The following is a 16493-nucleotide window of genomic DNA, read 5'->3' on the forward strand; positions in this document are numbered from 1 at the left end:
ACAGATGTGAATAAGTTGAACCAATTTGTAACCAACCTAATATGTCACTGTCAGTCTTTCTTTCTTTCTTATAATGTAAAACCCAAGCTAAAATCAACTTTGATCATGTACAATTCTATATTATTGCCACAAGCCACAGAAATGTATGCTAAAATCCACAAAACAGCAAAACAATAGCCATCCTAAATATTATTTAAGAACTTTGATAGTTTTAGCTGATATTTAGAGAGTTTTTCAAAGGGTTATGGTGGTTAAATTGCTGATTTTCTAAACATATGCCATGTCTATTTCAGACGCGTCACATCCATAACGGAATTTCGTCACATCCATAACGCTGACTTTCCCTTCCGAAACTCTGCATGAAATACAAAATATTTTAAACAAAGATTTTTTAATATTCACCTTGGACCCCTCTATCAAATGGATATCTCCATTTCGACATTAGGTTTACAATTTCACAGAGTTTGATAAAAATGTACAGTCACCCAAGAAAAGTGATACTTTTTCTGTCACATCCATAACGCATCTTTTATTGGCATTTTCTGGCATGCCCTAGATGTACTATGGGAATTGTTCTTGTTCTATCACTTCTCCAGTATGGTACAGCCTTAAAATATGCAACACCTGTTTAAATATGGGAGACAATAAAACATGCACTGGGTCATTTGTTGCCATTTTGAGTTCAAGTGTCACGTCCATAACGCTGGAATTGCTCATACGTCTTATCTAGATTATCAACATGGAAGTTAAAATCCCCAGAAATAATAAGATTGTCAAAATCTAAACAAATATTTGACAACAGTTCCCCAAACTCCTCTAGGAACAGTGGTGCAGAAGGTCTTGGTGGTCTGTAAATAGTCAACACTAATATGTTAGAAGAACATTTTAGGATTGCACTTAGGTATTCAAAAGATGTAAAGTCGCCAAGAGTTGTCTGTTTGTACTGAAAACATGCCTTGTATATATTTGCTATTCCTCCTCCCCGTTTATTGGCTCTTCCAACACTCATAAAATCAAAGAGTGGGGGAGTTGCTTCAATAAGAGTAATAGAGCTGCTTGATTGTTCAAGCCAAGTTTCAGTAAGAAACATAAAATCCAGTTTGTGTGTACCGATGAAGTCATTAATTAAAAAAGGCTTATTAAGTGATCTTACATTCTGAAGAGCTAGTTTTACAGTGAATGTGGGGGTAATTTCCACAGAAGCGTTCTGTGGTTGTTTTGGAACTGGAAGGGGATTTGACAAGTTTACCCCACTGATAGGATGTACAGGTCCTTCTCAAAAAATTAGCATATTGTGATAAAGTTCATTATTTTCTGTAATGTACTCATAAACATTAGACTTTAATATATTTTAGATTCATTACACACAACTGAAGTAGTTAAAGCCTTTTATTGTTTTAATATTGATGATTTTGGCAAAAAAGTAAAGGAAAACCAAAAATCCCTATCTCAAAAAATTAGCATATTTCATCTGACCAATAAAAAAAGTGTTTTTAATACAAAAAAAGTCAACCTTCAAATAATTATGTTCAGTTATGCACTCAATACTTGGTCGGGAATCCTTTGGCAGAAATGACTGCTTCAATGCGACGTGGCATGGAGGCAATCAGCCTGTGGCACTGCTGAGGTGTTATGGAGGCCCAGGATGCTTCGATAGTGGCCTTAAGCTCATCCACAGTGTTGGGTCTGGTGTCTCTCAACTTCCTCTTCACAATACCCCACAGATTCTCTATGGGGTTCAGGTCAGGCAAGTTGGCTGGCCGATCAAACACAGTAATATCATGGTCAGCAAACCATTTGGTAGTAGTTTTGGCACTGTGGGTAGGTGCTAAGTCCTGCTGGAAAAGGAAATCAGCATCTCCAAAAAGCTCGTCAGCAGATGGAAGCATGAAGTGCTCTAAAATCTCCTGGTTGTTAGGACTAGGACTGTTTTGGCCTCTAGAGGCCGCTGTTATTTCCTTTTCATGTCGTGTTTATTTTGGCCTCTAGAGGCCGCCACTGTTCCTGTGTTTTGTGTTTGTGTTAATTGCCTAATTATCTTCACCTGTGTCCTTAATTAGTTTGTCTATTTATACCCCTGAGTTCAGTCCTCTTGTCACGGAGTCTTTGTGCTATGTTTATCTCCAGTTTCCTTTGTACTGTGTTTTTTGATCTTCTTAGCTTTTGAATTTTTGCACTTTGCTTTTCTTTTGGATTATACTCTTTGGTTTTTTTTTTTTTTTGTCTTTTGTTTTGCCCTGTATATAGTGTATATAGTTTAAATAAACCTTTTGATTCTTTTTCTACTTCCGCCTCACGCCTCTGCATTTGAGTCATCCCCCTGGTGGCCTAGTGGGGGTTTGCTGGATTATCACACCAACGAACCAGGTTCGAATCCCAGCAAAACCCTAACAGAAAGACTCCGTCATGACCGACTCAGCAGAGGCTGCTTCAACTGTCTACCCGGCCAACCTTCAGGGAATTATGGCAGCTTTGACACGCTTCGGAGCGACCATGGATGCTCATGGACGTACGCTCACCAGCCAACGTGAGGCCCTCGCTCGCCACGAGGAACTGCTTCAGCAAATTGGGAAAACCCTGGCACAGCTGACATCTCTGCCTGCATCTCCTGCTCCTGATCCAGTTCCTGCTCCTGATCCAGCTCCCACTCCTGCTCCAGTGCCTCCTGCAATGCTGCCTTCTTCACCTCGCGAACCCAGCCTTCCTGCACCACAGAGGTATGACGGCAAGCACAGTGAGTGCCGAGAGTTCCTTACCCAGTGTCAACTCACCTTTGAGCTTCAGCCTACCACCTACACTACGGATCGCCGCAAGATTGCCTTTGTGATCACCTTATTAGCTGGTAAGGCGCGAGCCTGGGCTACTGCTATCTGGCAAAGACAGGGACCTGAGTGCTTTGATTTCCAGCTGTTTTCTGAAGAGATGCTTCGGGTCTTCGATCAGGCAGACATCAGTACCGACGCAGCCCGAAAGCTCATGTCCATCCGGCAAGGAGGAAGCGTCGCAGATTACGCCATCTCGTTCCGAACACTCGCAGCAGTAAGTGGATGGAACGAGACTGCCCTGGTGTCAGCCTTCCACCATGGTCTGTCTGACCCCATCAAGGACGGTCTGGCCTCTATTGGATGCCCAAGTGACCTCGAAACCCTCATCTCACATGCTATTCGTCTGGACAACAGGATGAGAGAACGCCACCAAGCCTTGAGCCCCCCCAACCTCCCTACCTCTACCTGGAGACCGTCTACCTCCTTCAGTGACTGTCCAGAACCCATGCAAGTGGGTCGTACTCGCCTCTCCGCATCTGAGAGGGAGCGCAGAAGGAGGGACAAGTGCTGCATCTACTGTGGCAAGCCTGGTCACTTCCGAGCATCATGTCCCGAACTCTTGGGAAAAGGACCGCCCCGTCCAGCCGAGGGAGGGTTGTGACGGGGCCTACCCTCTCTCCCGGACTCCCTGGCCAAGGAATCTACATCCCGGTCTCCATCTCCTGGGGTGAGTCTGTCCACTCTTGTCAAGCTTTGATAGACTCAGGGGCAGCTGGGAACTTTATGGATATTCACTTCGCCCAAAGCATCAATATTCCGACTGCACCTCTTGAAGTCCCACTGTCTGTGTCTGCCCTCGATGGCCAAGCGTTAGGTAATGGAAGAGTCACTCAAGTTACTTCTCCAGTCTTCCTCCAGTCTCAAGGTCACAAGGAAGAAATATCCCTGCACCTGATTCCTTCACCTGAGTTCCCAGTTATTCTAGGCCTTCCTTGGCTTACTCGCCACAACCCTCGCATAGACTGGGTAACAAGCCAGGTTGTGGAATGGGGCCCTGCATGCCATGCCTCTTGTCTGCTCTCTAGCTCTCCTGTGTCTCCTGCCGAGCCCCCTGATCTCACCGAGTTATCTCAAGTTCCCACAGAGTACTGGGATCTCAAGGAGGTATTCAGCAAGAGCAGGGCCGCCGTTCTTCCTCCGCACCGGGCCTACGACTGTGCCATCGACTTGCTCCCTGGGACTACCCCTCCTCGTGGCAGACTGTTTTCACTCTCTCAGCCAGAACGCAAGGCCATGGAGGAATACCTCAAAGATGCCCTGGTCTCTGGGTTTATTCGACCCTCCACTTCACCTGCTGGAGCCGGCTTCTTCTTTGTCGGCAAGAAGGATGGGGAGCTCCGACCATGTATTGATTACAGGGGCCTGAATAAGATCACTGTGCGCAACCGATATCCCCTTCCGCTGATGTCCACAGCTTTCGACCTGCTCCAAGGCGCCACCGTCTTCACCAAGTTGGACCTACGGAACGCATACCACCTCATCCGTATCCGACAGGGAGACGAGTGGAAGACTGCCTTTAACACCCCGTCTGGGCACTACGAATACCAGGTGATGCCCTTCGGACTCACCAACGCACCAGCTGTTTTTCAGGCCCTAATCAACGACGTCTTAAGGGACATGATTAACCTATACGTTTTTGTCTACCTCGACGACATCCTTATCTTTTCCAAGACCATGCAGGAGCACCGCCACCATGTCCGCCAGGTTCTCCAGAGGCTGCTACAGAACAATCTGTTCGCCAAGGCCCAGAAATGCGAATTTCATGTTCCCGAGGTCTCCTTTCTGGGATTTATTGTACGGACAGGCCAACTCCAAATGGACCCTGCCAAGACCCTGGCCGTCCGGGATTGGCCTACTCCCAAGTCCGTTAAGGAGGTTCAGCGGTTCTTAGGATTCGCTAACTTCTACCGCAAGTTCATCAGGAACTTCAGTTCTGTGGCAGCACCCATGTCAGACCTCACCAAAGGGACAGGTGGATCTTATGGCTGGTCTCCTCAGGCAGAAAAGGCGTTCAAAGACCTCAAGGACCGCTTCTGCACGGCACCCATTCTGGTTCTCCCGGACACCTCCCAACCATTCATCGTGGAGGTGGACGCCTCGGACAGTGGTGTCGGCGCGGTGCTCTCTCAACGTTCGGAAGGAAAGCTGCACCCCTGCGCTTACTTCTCCCACCGCCTGAGTCCTGCTGAGTCCCGGTACGATGTGGGGGATCGAGAACTGCTAGCGGTCAAACTGGCCCTTGAGGAGTGGAGGCACTGGCTGGAGGGAGCACAACATCCATTCCTGGTTTGGACTGACCACAAGAACCTGGAGTACCTCCAGCAAGCCAAGAGACTGAACCCTCGACAGGCTAGGTGGGCCCTGTTTTTCAGTCGGTTTGACTTCACCCTCTCATACCGCCCCGGCTCCAAGAACACCAAACCTGACGCACTGTCCAGACTGTTCTCTGCCACTAACAGGGAGAATGAAGTCGGGCCTATTATCCCTGTGTCCCGGATTGTGGCCCCTGTCCGCTGGGGTATTGAGGAGGCTGTCCGACGAGCCCAACGCCAGGACCCCGGTCCTGGGACGGGGCCACCAGGCCTCTTGTACGTCCCACATCAAGCCCGGGCCAAGGTTCTCCAGTGGGGTCACTCTTCCCCTCTCACCGCCCACCCGGGAGCTCGGAGGACCCTGGACTTCCTGAAAAGATGCTTCTGGTGGCCTAACATGGAGAAGGAAGTAAGGTCATTTGTCCTGTCCTGTGAGGTTTGCACCAGAACCAAGAACCCACGACAGCGTCCCCAGGGTCTCCTGCATCCTCTGACCATTCCCCGGCGTCCCTGGTCCCACGTGGCAGTCGACTTTATCACGGGTCTTCCTGAGTCACAAGGTAACACGGTCATTTTGGTCTTAGTTGACAGATTCTCCAAGGCCTGCCGCTTCATACCACTGTGCAAACTCCCCTCTGCTCTTGAAACTGCGAAACTTTTGTTTAATCATGTCTTCCGAGTCTTTGGTCTTCCACAGGACATCGTCTCAGACCGAGGGCCCCAGTTCTCCTCCCGAGTGTGGCACGGGTTCTGCAAGGTCATCGGAGCCACTGCCAGCCTCTCCTCTGGGTTTCACCCACAGTCCAATGGTCAGACGGAGAGGCTCAACCAGGACCTGGAAACCACCCTGCGAGGCCTGGCTATGGATAACCCGACATCGTGGAGCACCTGGCTGCCATGGGCGGAGTACGCCCACAACACCCTGCAGTCATCGGCCACCAAGCTGTCGCCATTCCAGTGCCAATTCGGGTTCCAGCCACCTCTGTTCCCGGACCAGGAGGAGGACGCGGGGGTGCCCTCGGTCAACCAATATGTGAGACGGTGTCGCAAGACCTGGAGCAAGGTCAGGAAGACCCTCATACAGACCTCCAGAACCAACCAGACTCAGGCCAACCGCCATAGAAGACCTGCACACGCTTTCCGCCCTGGGCAGCGTGTTTGGCTGTCCACTAAGGACCTTCCACTGCGGGTGGAGAACCGCAAGCTTGCTCCTCGCTACATTGGCCCCTTCAAGGTGGTGCGCAGGGTGAACCCTGTCTCCTACCGGCTCCAGTTGCCCCGGACTCTGAGGATCAACCCCACTTTCCATGTTTCCCTGTTACGGCCCGTACTGACGTCTACGTATGCCCCTGCCCCTAGGAACCCCCCACCCCCCCGCATCTTCCAGGGGCAGACTGTGTTCACTGTGAATCGCCTGCTTGACTCCCGCCGGGTCCGCGGCGGGTTGCAATATCTGGTGGACTGGGAGGGCTATGGTCCTGAGGAGCGCTGCTGGGTTCCTGCTCGGGATGTCCTTGATAAAGAACTATGTCGGGACTTCCATTCGGCCCATCCGGATCGCCCTGGGAACGTCAGGAGACGCTCCTAGAGGGGGGGGTCCTGTTAGGACTAGGACTGTTTTGGCCTCTAGAGGCCGCTGTTATTTCCTTTTCATGTCGTGTTTATTTTGGCCTCTAGAGGCCGCCACTGTTCCTGTGTTTTGTGTTTGTGTTAATTGCCTAATTATCTTCACCTGTGTCCTTAATTAGTTTGTCTATTTATACCCCTGAGTTCAGTCCTCTTGTCACGGAGTCTTTGTGCTATGTTTATCTCCAGTTTCCTTTGTACTGTGTTTTTTGATCTTCTTAGCTTTTGAATTTTTGCACTTTGCTTTTCTTTTGGATTATACTCTTTGGTTTTTTTTTTTTTTTTGTCTTTTGTTTTGCCCTGTATATAGTGTATATAGTTTAAATAAACCTTTTGATTCTTTTTCTACTTCCGCCTCACGCCTCTGCATTTGAGTCATCCCCCTGGTGGCCTAGTGGGGGTTTGCTGGATTATCACACCAACGAACCAGGTTCGAATCCCAGCAAAACCCTAACACTGGTAGATGGCTGTGTTGACTTTGGACTTGATAAAATACAGTGGACCAACACCAACAGATGACATGGCACCCCAAATCATCACAGACTGTGGAAACTTCACACTGGGCTTCAAACACCTTGGATTCTGTGCCTCTCTACTCTTCCTCCAGACTCTAGAACCATGATTTCCAAATTAAATGCAAAATGTACTTTCATCTGAAAAGAGGACTTTGGGCCACTGAGCAACAGTCCATTTCTTTCTCTCCTTAGCCCAGATAAGACACTTCTGACATTGTCTCTGGCTCAGGAGTAGCTTGATATTAGGAAGGTGAAAGTTGTATCCCCTTTCTTGAAGATGTCTGTTCGTGATGGGTCTTGATACACTGACACCAGCCTCAGTCCACTCCTTGTGAAGCTCTCCCAAGTTCTTGAATCAACTTTTCTTGACAATCCTCTCAAGACTGCGGCCATCCCTGTTGCTTGTGCACCTTTTCCAGCCACCCTTTTCAGCAATGACCTTTTGTGGCTTACCCTCCTTGTGGAGGGCATCAGTGATCATCTTCTGGACAACAGTCAAATCAGCAGTCTTCCCCATGATTGTGGTTGTGTGTACTGAACTAGACCGAGAGATACACTGTGTTCATACTGTTTTACTCAAACTCGAAATGAAATATTCTAATATTTTGAGATGGGTTTTTTTTTTTATGTTTTTGTACTGTATGCCATACTGATTAAAATTAAAATAGAAAAATGCTTGAAACATTTTAGTTTATGTGTAATGAGTCTATAATATATAACATTTTCACTTTCTTAAATAACTGATGGAAAATATTGAACTTTTTCACAATATGCTAATTTTTTGAGAAGGACCTGTATAAGAACACCTCTCCTTCTTGTTAGCACAGAAGGGGTCACACTAGATACAAAGGTTCACATACTTTTGCCACTCACAGATATGTAATATTGGATCATTTTCCTCAATAAATAAATGACCAAGTATAATATTTTTGTCTCATTTGTTTAACTGGGTTCTCTTTATCTACTTTTAGGACTTATGTGAAAATCTGATGAGGTTTTAGGTCATATTTATGCAGAAATATAGAAAATTCTAAAGGGTTCACAAACTTTCAAGCACCACTGTACATACAGTAGGTTCTTTATATACATGTAAATAAACTTTTTTTTTTGCATGTTATCCAACTGGCTTATGGAAATATCTTTTTCGGATAAGTGGATGTATGTAATGAGTCAGATGTATACAGTAAAACAGGAATATTCAATGTCAGGCAGGCTTGTAGTACTCGAGTCCGACTCATGCACTACTTTAAAGGACTCGTGACTCGACTTGGACTTTAGCACTGATGACTCGGACTCGTGCATTAACTGCATTCGGACTCGTAAATTGGAGACGAGGACTTGGATTTCTTCTTTATTTTTTTGTAACATGCCATAATAATTGGCATAAGATATTTATATCTACATTAACTTTTGTACCAATTTCGTGCAAGAGTGTTGCACTTGCGCACCTTGGCGCATGCATCAGATAGACTCTCAGGCGCGCACCGTAAATGACTCGCACCTGCACAGGCTTAAGGCACAATCAGCGCGCCTATATAAAAACTGTGAAAACACACTTACTTTGCGAAGTATTGAGTTGCGTTGCTGATACGTTACCGAGCCTTATTTCCTTGTTTGGTTTCCTGATCCCTGATTTCCTGTTTCTTGTCTTTGATTCTGCCGAGTCTACGATAGCCTGTTTGTGTCTCCCTTGAGCTATCGCCTGTTTCACCATTTTGCCTGCCGTTCTGGATTGTTCACCTGTCTTCACTTGTATTAATAAACGCACCTTCTGCACTCACATCCGTCTCCTAACCATCTCTGACCGAATACTTCGCACTCCCTGATAAAGAGAAGCACATTCATCTGTTCATGCGTTATGTTCAGGAACAAACTAATGTTAATGGCGCTAAAACAGCCACCGTCAAATGGCGCGGTTGGAGTCTTGTTCTTGGATCAATAGTGGACTTGAGGTTTAGTGACTCGACTACAACACTGATGTAGTCATGTGCCTGACTTTTTCACATGTACCGTAACACTCTTAAGTGTTTCATTCTTTTATGATTGAGTGCACGTCTCCTCTGTAAATGTGTTCAGCGCACTGGACTAGTCCATGGTAATCTCAAGATGAAGATAAAATAAAGCTCATATTAACATGAACGTACCGTAAGATGCACGACTAGTTACTGGGGTTTTTTTCCTGAGACTTGCGAAGATCAATAATCTAGTTTGTCAGTGAACATAAAAATCACTCGCTACTATTTTCACTTATTTTCTTAAATTTTAGCTACGTTTTCTCTCGTGTTAGCTAGCTAAATAAACATTTACAACTTAGCTATAGGATTTTGGTGACCTTGGACTTATTCAAGTTTAATGTTGATTTTCATTTCAGCTTTCTAACTATTGATTCGGGAAGCTATTGCGGCAGGAGTCCGGGAGAACCGCCCCAAAGTCGTGCATTGCTCCTCGCACAACCGTTCCCACAGTGCTGAAGAAATAGCGGCGCTTTAGCACCATTGTTTTCGACAGCCCGAGACAGCATGGCTTTGGGGCGTAGCCCACTGATCGCATGTGGCTGGAGCGGCATAATCTGCGCCTTAATCCATCCTCCTCTAGTAGCCAGTGGAATATAAAGAGGCGACGCAAGAGGGACAGGTTAGAGTCTCACCGCATGAAAGCTCATTCTCTCTTTCTGCTCAGGCAACTTTGCGGACGCTGAAGACGAAGATGAGCTCTAGTTCAGTGGACATTACGCTCATGATCCGCACCAGCGCCAGAATGCGGCGCAGTCAGACCCTGCCAGCGACCTCCCCCTCGACCAGTATGGGCTCCCCGACTGCACTCATCTCACCTCTCACTTCTGCTGCATTTCCCCATTCACAAAAATTCATTAAACTTCCTCACGTTTTTGCACTGGGTTGTGTGTCCGTGTTCTCCCTGCCTTGCAACGTGAGTCCTACACTATGTATCGCTACACTATGTATGGTACCAAAGTCCACTAGGTTAGGTAACTATTTGACTGTGTGGTTAAAAGCAGCAACATTAACTGTGTTGCTGTTTCCAGACAAATTCTTCTTCTGTTTTTACTGCCTCTGACCTGGTAATCCAACCATCTGCTTTCCGCTCTCCACAGCTCTGAGTGAACTGCTTCACCAGCTCATGATCTTCATCCAACCCCACTGGAATCACATTACTGGCTGAAACACACACACACACAATCACAAAATAGAAATGTACACAGAGATTCAGATGGTGTAACTGTCACGGTTATAAATTTACACTCACTCGGCATCTCCTCATTTCCTGTGTGTGTACAGAGAGCAGTGTCGGTGGTTTTGAGCTCCAAAGAGATATTCGCTCTGTCTGACAGCTGATAGACGCATGAGATGAACATCCTCGAGGCCACTGGCACATGGAGTGAAAATATCCTAGGAGAGAAGCCAAGTATGATGTTGTTAATGAGAGTATGTTATCTGTAGCCGCTTTATCCTGTTCTACAGGGTCGCAGGCAAGCTGGAGCCTATCCCAGCTGACTATGGGCGAAAGGCGGGGTACACCCTGGACAAGTCGCCAGGTCATCACAGCGCTGACACATAGACACAGACAACCATTCACACTCACATTCACACCTACGGTCAATTTAGAGTCACCAGTTAACCTAACCTGCATGTCTTTGGACTGTGGGAGAAACCGGAGCACCCGGAGGAAACCCACGCGGACACGGGGAGAACATGCAAACTCCGCACAGAAAGGCCCTCGCCGGCCACGGGGCTTGAACCCGGACCTTTTTGCTGTGAGGCGACAGCACTAACCACTACACCACTGTGCCGCCCTAATGAGAGTATGTCTTTAGTTTATTATCTTATTATGAAGCCAGGATGGGTAAAATCAGATCATGCTCCATGCTACACCACTGCACATTATCATTCTGGGTGTAGCCATTATACGCAAGATGGATAAATTAATCACGGCCCTCAAGGGATGCACATGGTCAGCAACAATACTTATATCGGCTGTGTCATTCAAACCTTGCTCGATTAGTATTAAAGAGCCCAATGTGTGAAAACATTCCCCACACCATTACACTACCACCACCAGCCTGAACTTTTGACACAAGGCAAGCCGGGTCCATGCATTCATTCCGTTGATGCAAAATGCTGACTAGGTGATGATTTCCTGTCTGTCCAGTCGAGGCGAGCCTCAGATTCCTTCTCTTGGCTGACAGAAGCGGAACCGGACATGGCCTTCCGCTGCTGTATCCCATCCACCTCATGGTTCGAGGTGTTGTGCGTTCTGAGATGCTTTTCTGTTCACCACGGTTGTAAAAGAATGGTTTTCTCGGTTAGCATCGGCTTCCCGTCAGTTCAAACCAGTCTGGCTGTTCTCCACTGATCTCGCTCGTTAACAAGGCGTTTCAGCCTGCAAAACTGCCACTTGATGGATGTTTTCTGTTTTCTGCACCACTCTAGAGACTGTTGTGTGTGAAAATCCCAGGAGATTAGCAGTTTCTAAAATACTCAAGCTAGCCTGTCTGACAGCAACGTTCATGCCAAAGTCAAAGTCAGCGAGATCACACTTTTTGCCAATCCTATTGTTTGGCGTGAATGTTATCGGAAGCTTATGATTGGTCAACTGTATGAATAAGCAAGTGTACCAGTGTTCCAAATTAAGATTATTATATAACGATAAGCATTTCTCCATTACTTTTGTGATTTTTTTTTTTTTACCTGGCACAGATTTTGGACAGGGAACTGGGTATGGTCCCCTCCAGAAGTAGTGAACTCCCTCCAGTCCACACTTCCTCTGAGCAGCCTCGAGTCTGAAACCAGCCTCTTCCTTCCAAATTCTGCATCATATAAAGAGGCTGCAGCTCCTGAGCACTCAGATTCATCCAGGTTCTGTCCTGCTCTACCTACATGATCACACACAAAACTCATTTTCACACACACACAGCAGTCTCTAGAGATGACACAGAATGGTGCAGGAAAAAACAACAACATCTTGTGTGCCGAGGGTCTTCAGGCTGAAACGTCTTCTTGATAAGAAATCAGAGGAGACTGCTCAGACTGGTTTGCGCTCACAGGGAGTCTATAGTTACTCAAATAAAAACACTCTTTACAACCGTGGTGAGCAGAAAAGCATCTCAGAATACACAACACATCAAACCTAGAGGTACAACAACAGAAGACCACATCAGGTACCACTCCTGTCAGTCAAGAACAAGAATCTGAGGCCATCATGGTCATGGATTCACCCAAACCGGACAGTTTAAGACTGGAAAAAGATTTTTTTTTTCCCAGCTGTCCACTTTCAAATAGCCTGTGCTCATGATAGTCTTACAAACATTAAATTACACATACCTTCCCTCTCCAGTAGAAATTCTTTCCGTAACCCTGACAGAACGATGAGACGAAGGGAAGAGGACACTCAGGACGATGAATGTAGAGGAAGTCTGATAACAAGCCCCAAAATCTAAAACACGCACACACGAACAGTGTTAAACATTTGGTCTACGATCAGTGGTAATAATAATAATAATAATAATAGAAGTAATAATTAATACAGCATGTTATCCAAGCCCAAGGACATGTCAAGTCAAGTTTATTTGTACTGCGCTTTTAACAATAGACATTGTTGCAAAGCAGCTTTACAGAAAATTAAAGGCTTTAAACATGAGCTAATTTTATCCCTAATTTATCCCCGATGAACAAGCCTGTGGTGATGGTGGCAAGGAAAAACTCCCTCAGATGACAAAACCACGAGAGGAACCAGACTCAAAAGGGAACCCATCCTCGTTTGGGTGAGAACAGGTAACGTGATGATAAATAACTCGCTTCTATAACACTGTCCTACAGTATGTAGTCACAAAGTATAACTGTGAAAACAGGAAACTCATAGTTTTAACGTGAAGCCTGTTTTGTTGACGTTATAAACTATTCATTGATGGAACCTTGAGTGCAAAACTGTTCGTGACACCTGCAGTCCTAAAGTTAGCAAGTCAACTGTAGTCCTCAGCCATAAACGTATTACTGTAAGTGTCCAGAGCGTCTTCCGAGTGTGACTTTCGACTGCCCATATGCAGGGAAAAGAATGGCCCAGGGGGCGGGGCCCATGGCCCGGGGGGGGGGGGGGGGGGGGGGGGGGGCTAATGATTTTTGGCTAATTAATTTATTTATTTATTTATTTATTTTCTTTATTATTAGACAGGGAGATTATTATTAGACAGGGAGATTATTATTAGACAGGGAGATTCTTTTGTGTAATCTGAGCTGAAGTGGGTTTTGTACTTTGGTTTTTTGGGGCGCGCACGCTCTCTCTCTGCCATGCCGATCCTGTAGGCTGCACTGACTCAGCTGAAAACTCCGGTCCTCGAGAAAAGAGATAAAAGCCCGCCCACACTGAAAGCTGATTGGCTTATTCTGCTGAGTAACCCAATCAGGATGCTCTTTGTCTGGCATGCGCTACATGAACAAGCACACAGGCAGTGTTGCCACATTGGGCGGTTTTAAGTGCATTTTGGCGGGTTTGGAACATATTTTGGGATGGAAAACGTTAGCAGTATCTGGCAACACTGCACACAGTCTCCCTCGCGCGCGCACATTCTAAGATGCGTGATGCAGACCTTAATGTTGCGCGCGCACGCTCAAAAACGATCATTTTGGTCTGAAAAAGTCGGAAATCCGCCGATCGGCAGAAAATTCTCATCCCTGCATATGTGATAAGACTCCAGCCAGACGTAGGGCATCAGGACGGATGGACATTTCACAGATAATCGACACCAATCAAACATCCTCTCAAAAATCTCTCCTTTTTTCTATTTAGTTCTCAGTAATTTATTTTTGTAGACGTTAAATAAGTCTAATCATTCCCAAAAATGCAGTACTACTGCTTCGCTGACATTTTTTTCACAAACATGAATGACATATACATATGATGCATACTGTGTATAGTAGAAATTTCCTATTGTAGTTCAACTTACAAAGATATTTAACTAGCCGCTACGCTAAGATTCTCGCTGAAATTATATTTCCCAAAAAAAGCAACAGTTAGTTTCCTATTATTCTTTATCAGCTTAAATATTTCTCTTCCACCCCGTTTTTCATTTTCAAATCAGTTTCAATTTCTTAATAACCGACAATAATTATTACCTCCAGTATATTTGTAAATTATTTGTAAGGCTGGAGTAAATTATAGCAGTATATTAACTAAAATATTCCTTGTATTCAAAAAAATAAGTGAATAACAAATCGGCCTTTTCTTAATAAACTTTTATGAACATTTGTCTTTTCTTTTGCTTTCAGCAGTGTGTAAAAAAAAAAAAGCTCTGATTTCCTGTTAAATCTATTTGTTTGGTCAATCGCACAACAGCTCTTTCCCATTTTAGATTTTTTTTTTTTTGTGCGTTTTCGGCATTAGAGCTGCGTTACTTCCGCCTCGGGTAAAGTCATGTGTATTCCCACTATTTTATTTTATTCCACTCTCTGCTGTCTAAACAGTGCAATTACAACAAGGAAAAACTAAGATTACGCAGCCTGGTAATGATTGCGTTGAATTTTTTTATTTCATCAATTCCAATTGTCATAAATTTGTATCGCAATTTATCGTTGTACGATATTCCTACTGAATACATACCGTTATGGTTATGACAACATAAGCATCAAATCTCACCTGGATATTGCAGATTTGTAAATTCCAGGAACTGCTGCTGTAATCATAAAAACTACCCTGACGCTAATCCTAGGATTCATCCTATGTTCTGTCACCTTTAGGAATCTAAATCTACATGTGAATTTCTGTAAAGTTGCTTTGTGACAATATCTATTGGTAAAAGCACTAAACAAATAACCTGAATTGAATTTAGTGTTTTGTATCATTGTTTTGAAATCGCACCCTCTTCTTGGTCTTTTGGTCCTCCCCAACGTGTTCCGAATGCATGTATATTTGGGGACATATTTATTTATTAGGCATTAAGGGACTCACTTGTCCTGGTTCTTGCGGAAATTCTCCTTGTCGTGGCACTCGTAAACCCAACCAGGAGCAAAGATGGCTGTAGAAAGTCCGTGTTTACGCACTAGCTCAAGAGCCTAACAGAAGCAGACAACATGGATATAAAAATATTTAACCATGTTGAGACTCAGTTCACGCTTTAAAAAAAAAATTTGCTTTTTGCTGACAAGACTTATGGATCGAAATCAAACGGTTTTGTGACTTCGATGAGCTTCAGGACAAAGAAAATCTCACCTTATTCGTTTCAAACTGTCCTCCTACTACGTCTCCTCTTGCAAACACATCGATGCCAATGTAAATATCGGCCAGACGCCCCTGTGCTTCTAAATCGGACGCCATATCTTCCAGGCTGCTCTCCGTCCAGTTATAGTTGGTGAAAATACCATCACAGGCATCAAAAAACACCCTGTTCGGAGCAAAAAAAAAAAAAAAAAAGATGATACATAGGCTTCCCTCAAGATACATCACTCCCCCTTTACGCCAAACATTACAGTCATGGAGATGTAGACCCTGGAAAGTTTCTAATAATTCAGATTTGTATTAAAGATTGTGCCACAAGAGAAAATGTTAACATCATTAGAAAGCATGCTGGTGTTAGGGAGCTTTGCCTTTTCCTCTCGTACACTGCCCATTGTATAGTGTCTAGGTTTTTACAATGGTGTGTGTACTATGACAGAATAGTGTAATAAGGAATCAGAAATTGGTGGTGCAAGTCTTCCTCTGGGAAGTTCTCCAGTTTCCTTTTACATCCCCAAATCATGCCAGTAGGTACGGTAGACTGGTGAATCTAAGGTTACGTCCACATTGACATAGACACCCACGTTTGCTTTCTGATTAGGTCCCTGATTCGTCATGTGTCCCTTTTTGGAAGAAAACAAGCAGCATCAGCTGTTCATACCAGCATACACATGCCCAGTCTACGTGAATGGTCAGGTGATATGCGTTTTCAGGCCTGTTAGTCTGGACAGAGATTATTTCTGATACTGAGCTGAAACGCTTGTTTGGATGGCGATCGTTTTCAGTTTAAAATGGTGTTTTAAAACTAAAACGCATCAACATGGCTGTATCCTAAATCGGGGCAAATTAGGTTTTGGGTGTGAATATGTGCGAGTAAGCCCAGCGTCATATTTTGGCCAGGAAAAAGCAGTTACTCAAGATAAATAACTTACTGAAAAAAAAACAAGATCAACTGTGAGCTACTGCTCGCTTACGTATCTCCCTGCTCACGC

At 45.1% G+C, this 16493-nt stretch overlaps 1 protein-coding gene across 1 annotated transcript in view; it reads right to left on the minus strand.

Moving 5' to 3' along the window:
* engase (endo-beta-N-acetylglucosaminidase) overlaps positions 1-16493 on the minus strand; it is a 47483-nt gene that overhangs the window by 20600 nt on the left and 10390 nt on the right. The window contains exons 7-12 of the mRNA XM_060901314.1: positions 15499-15670; positions 15238-15341; positions 12618-12729; positions 11985-12169; positions 10543-10685; positions 10355-10454 (exon numbers count right to left, since the gene is read on the minus strand). Coding sequence (XP_060757297.1) covers positions 10355-10454; positions 10543-10685; positions 11985-12169; positions 12618-12729; positions 15238-15341; positions 15499-15670 — 816 coding nt within the window. The remainder of the gene's footprint in view (positions 1-10354; positions 10455-10542; positions 10686-11984; positions 12170-12617; positions 12730-15237; positions 15342-15498; positions 15671-16493) is intronic.

This window comes from Neoarius graeffei, chromosome 20 (genome assembly GCF_027579695.1).
Source record: "Neoarius graeffei isolate fNeoGra1 chromosome 20, fNeoGra1.pri, whole genome shotgun sequence".
In the NCBI taxonomy this organism is placed as follows: domain Eukaryota; kingdom Metazoa; phylum Chordata; class Actinopteri; order Siluriformes; family Ariidae; genus Neoarius; species Neoarius graeffei.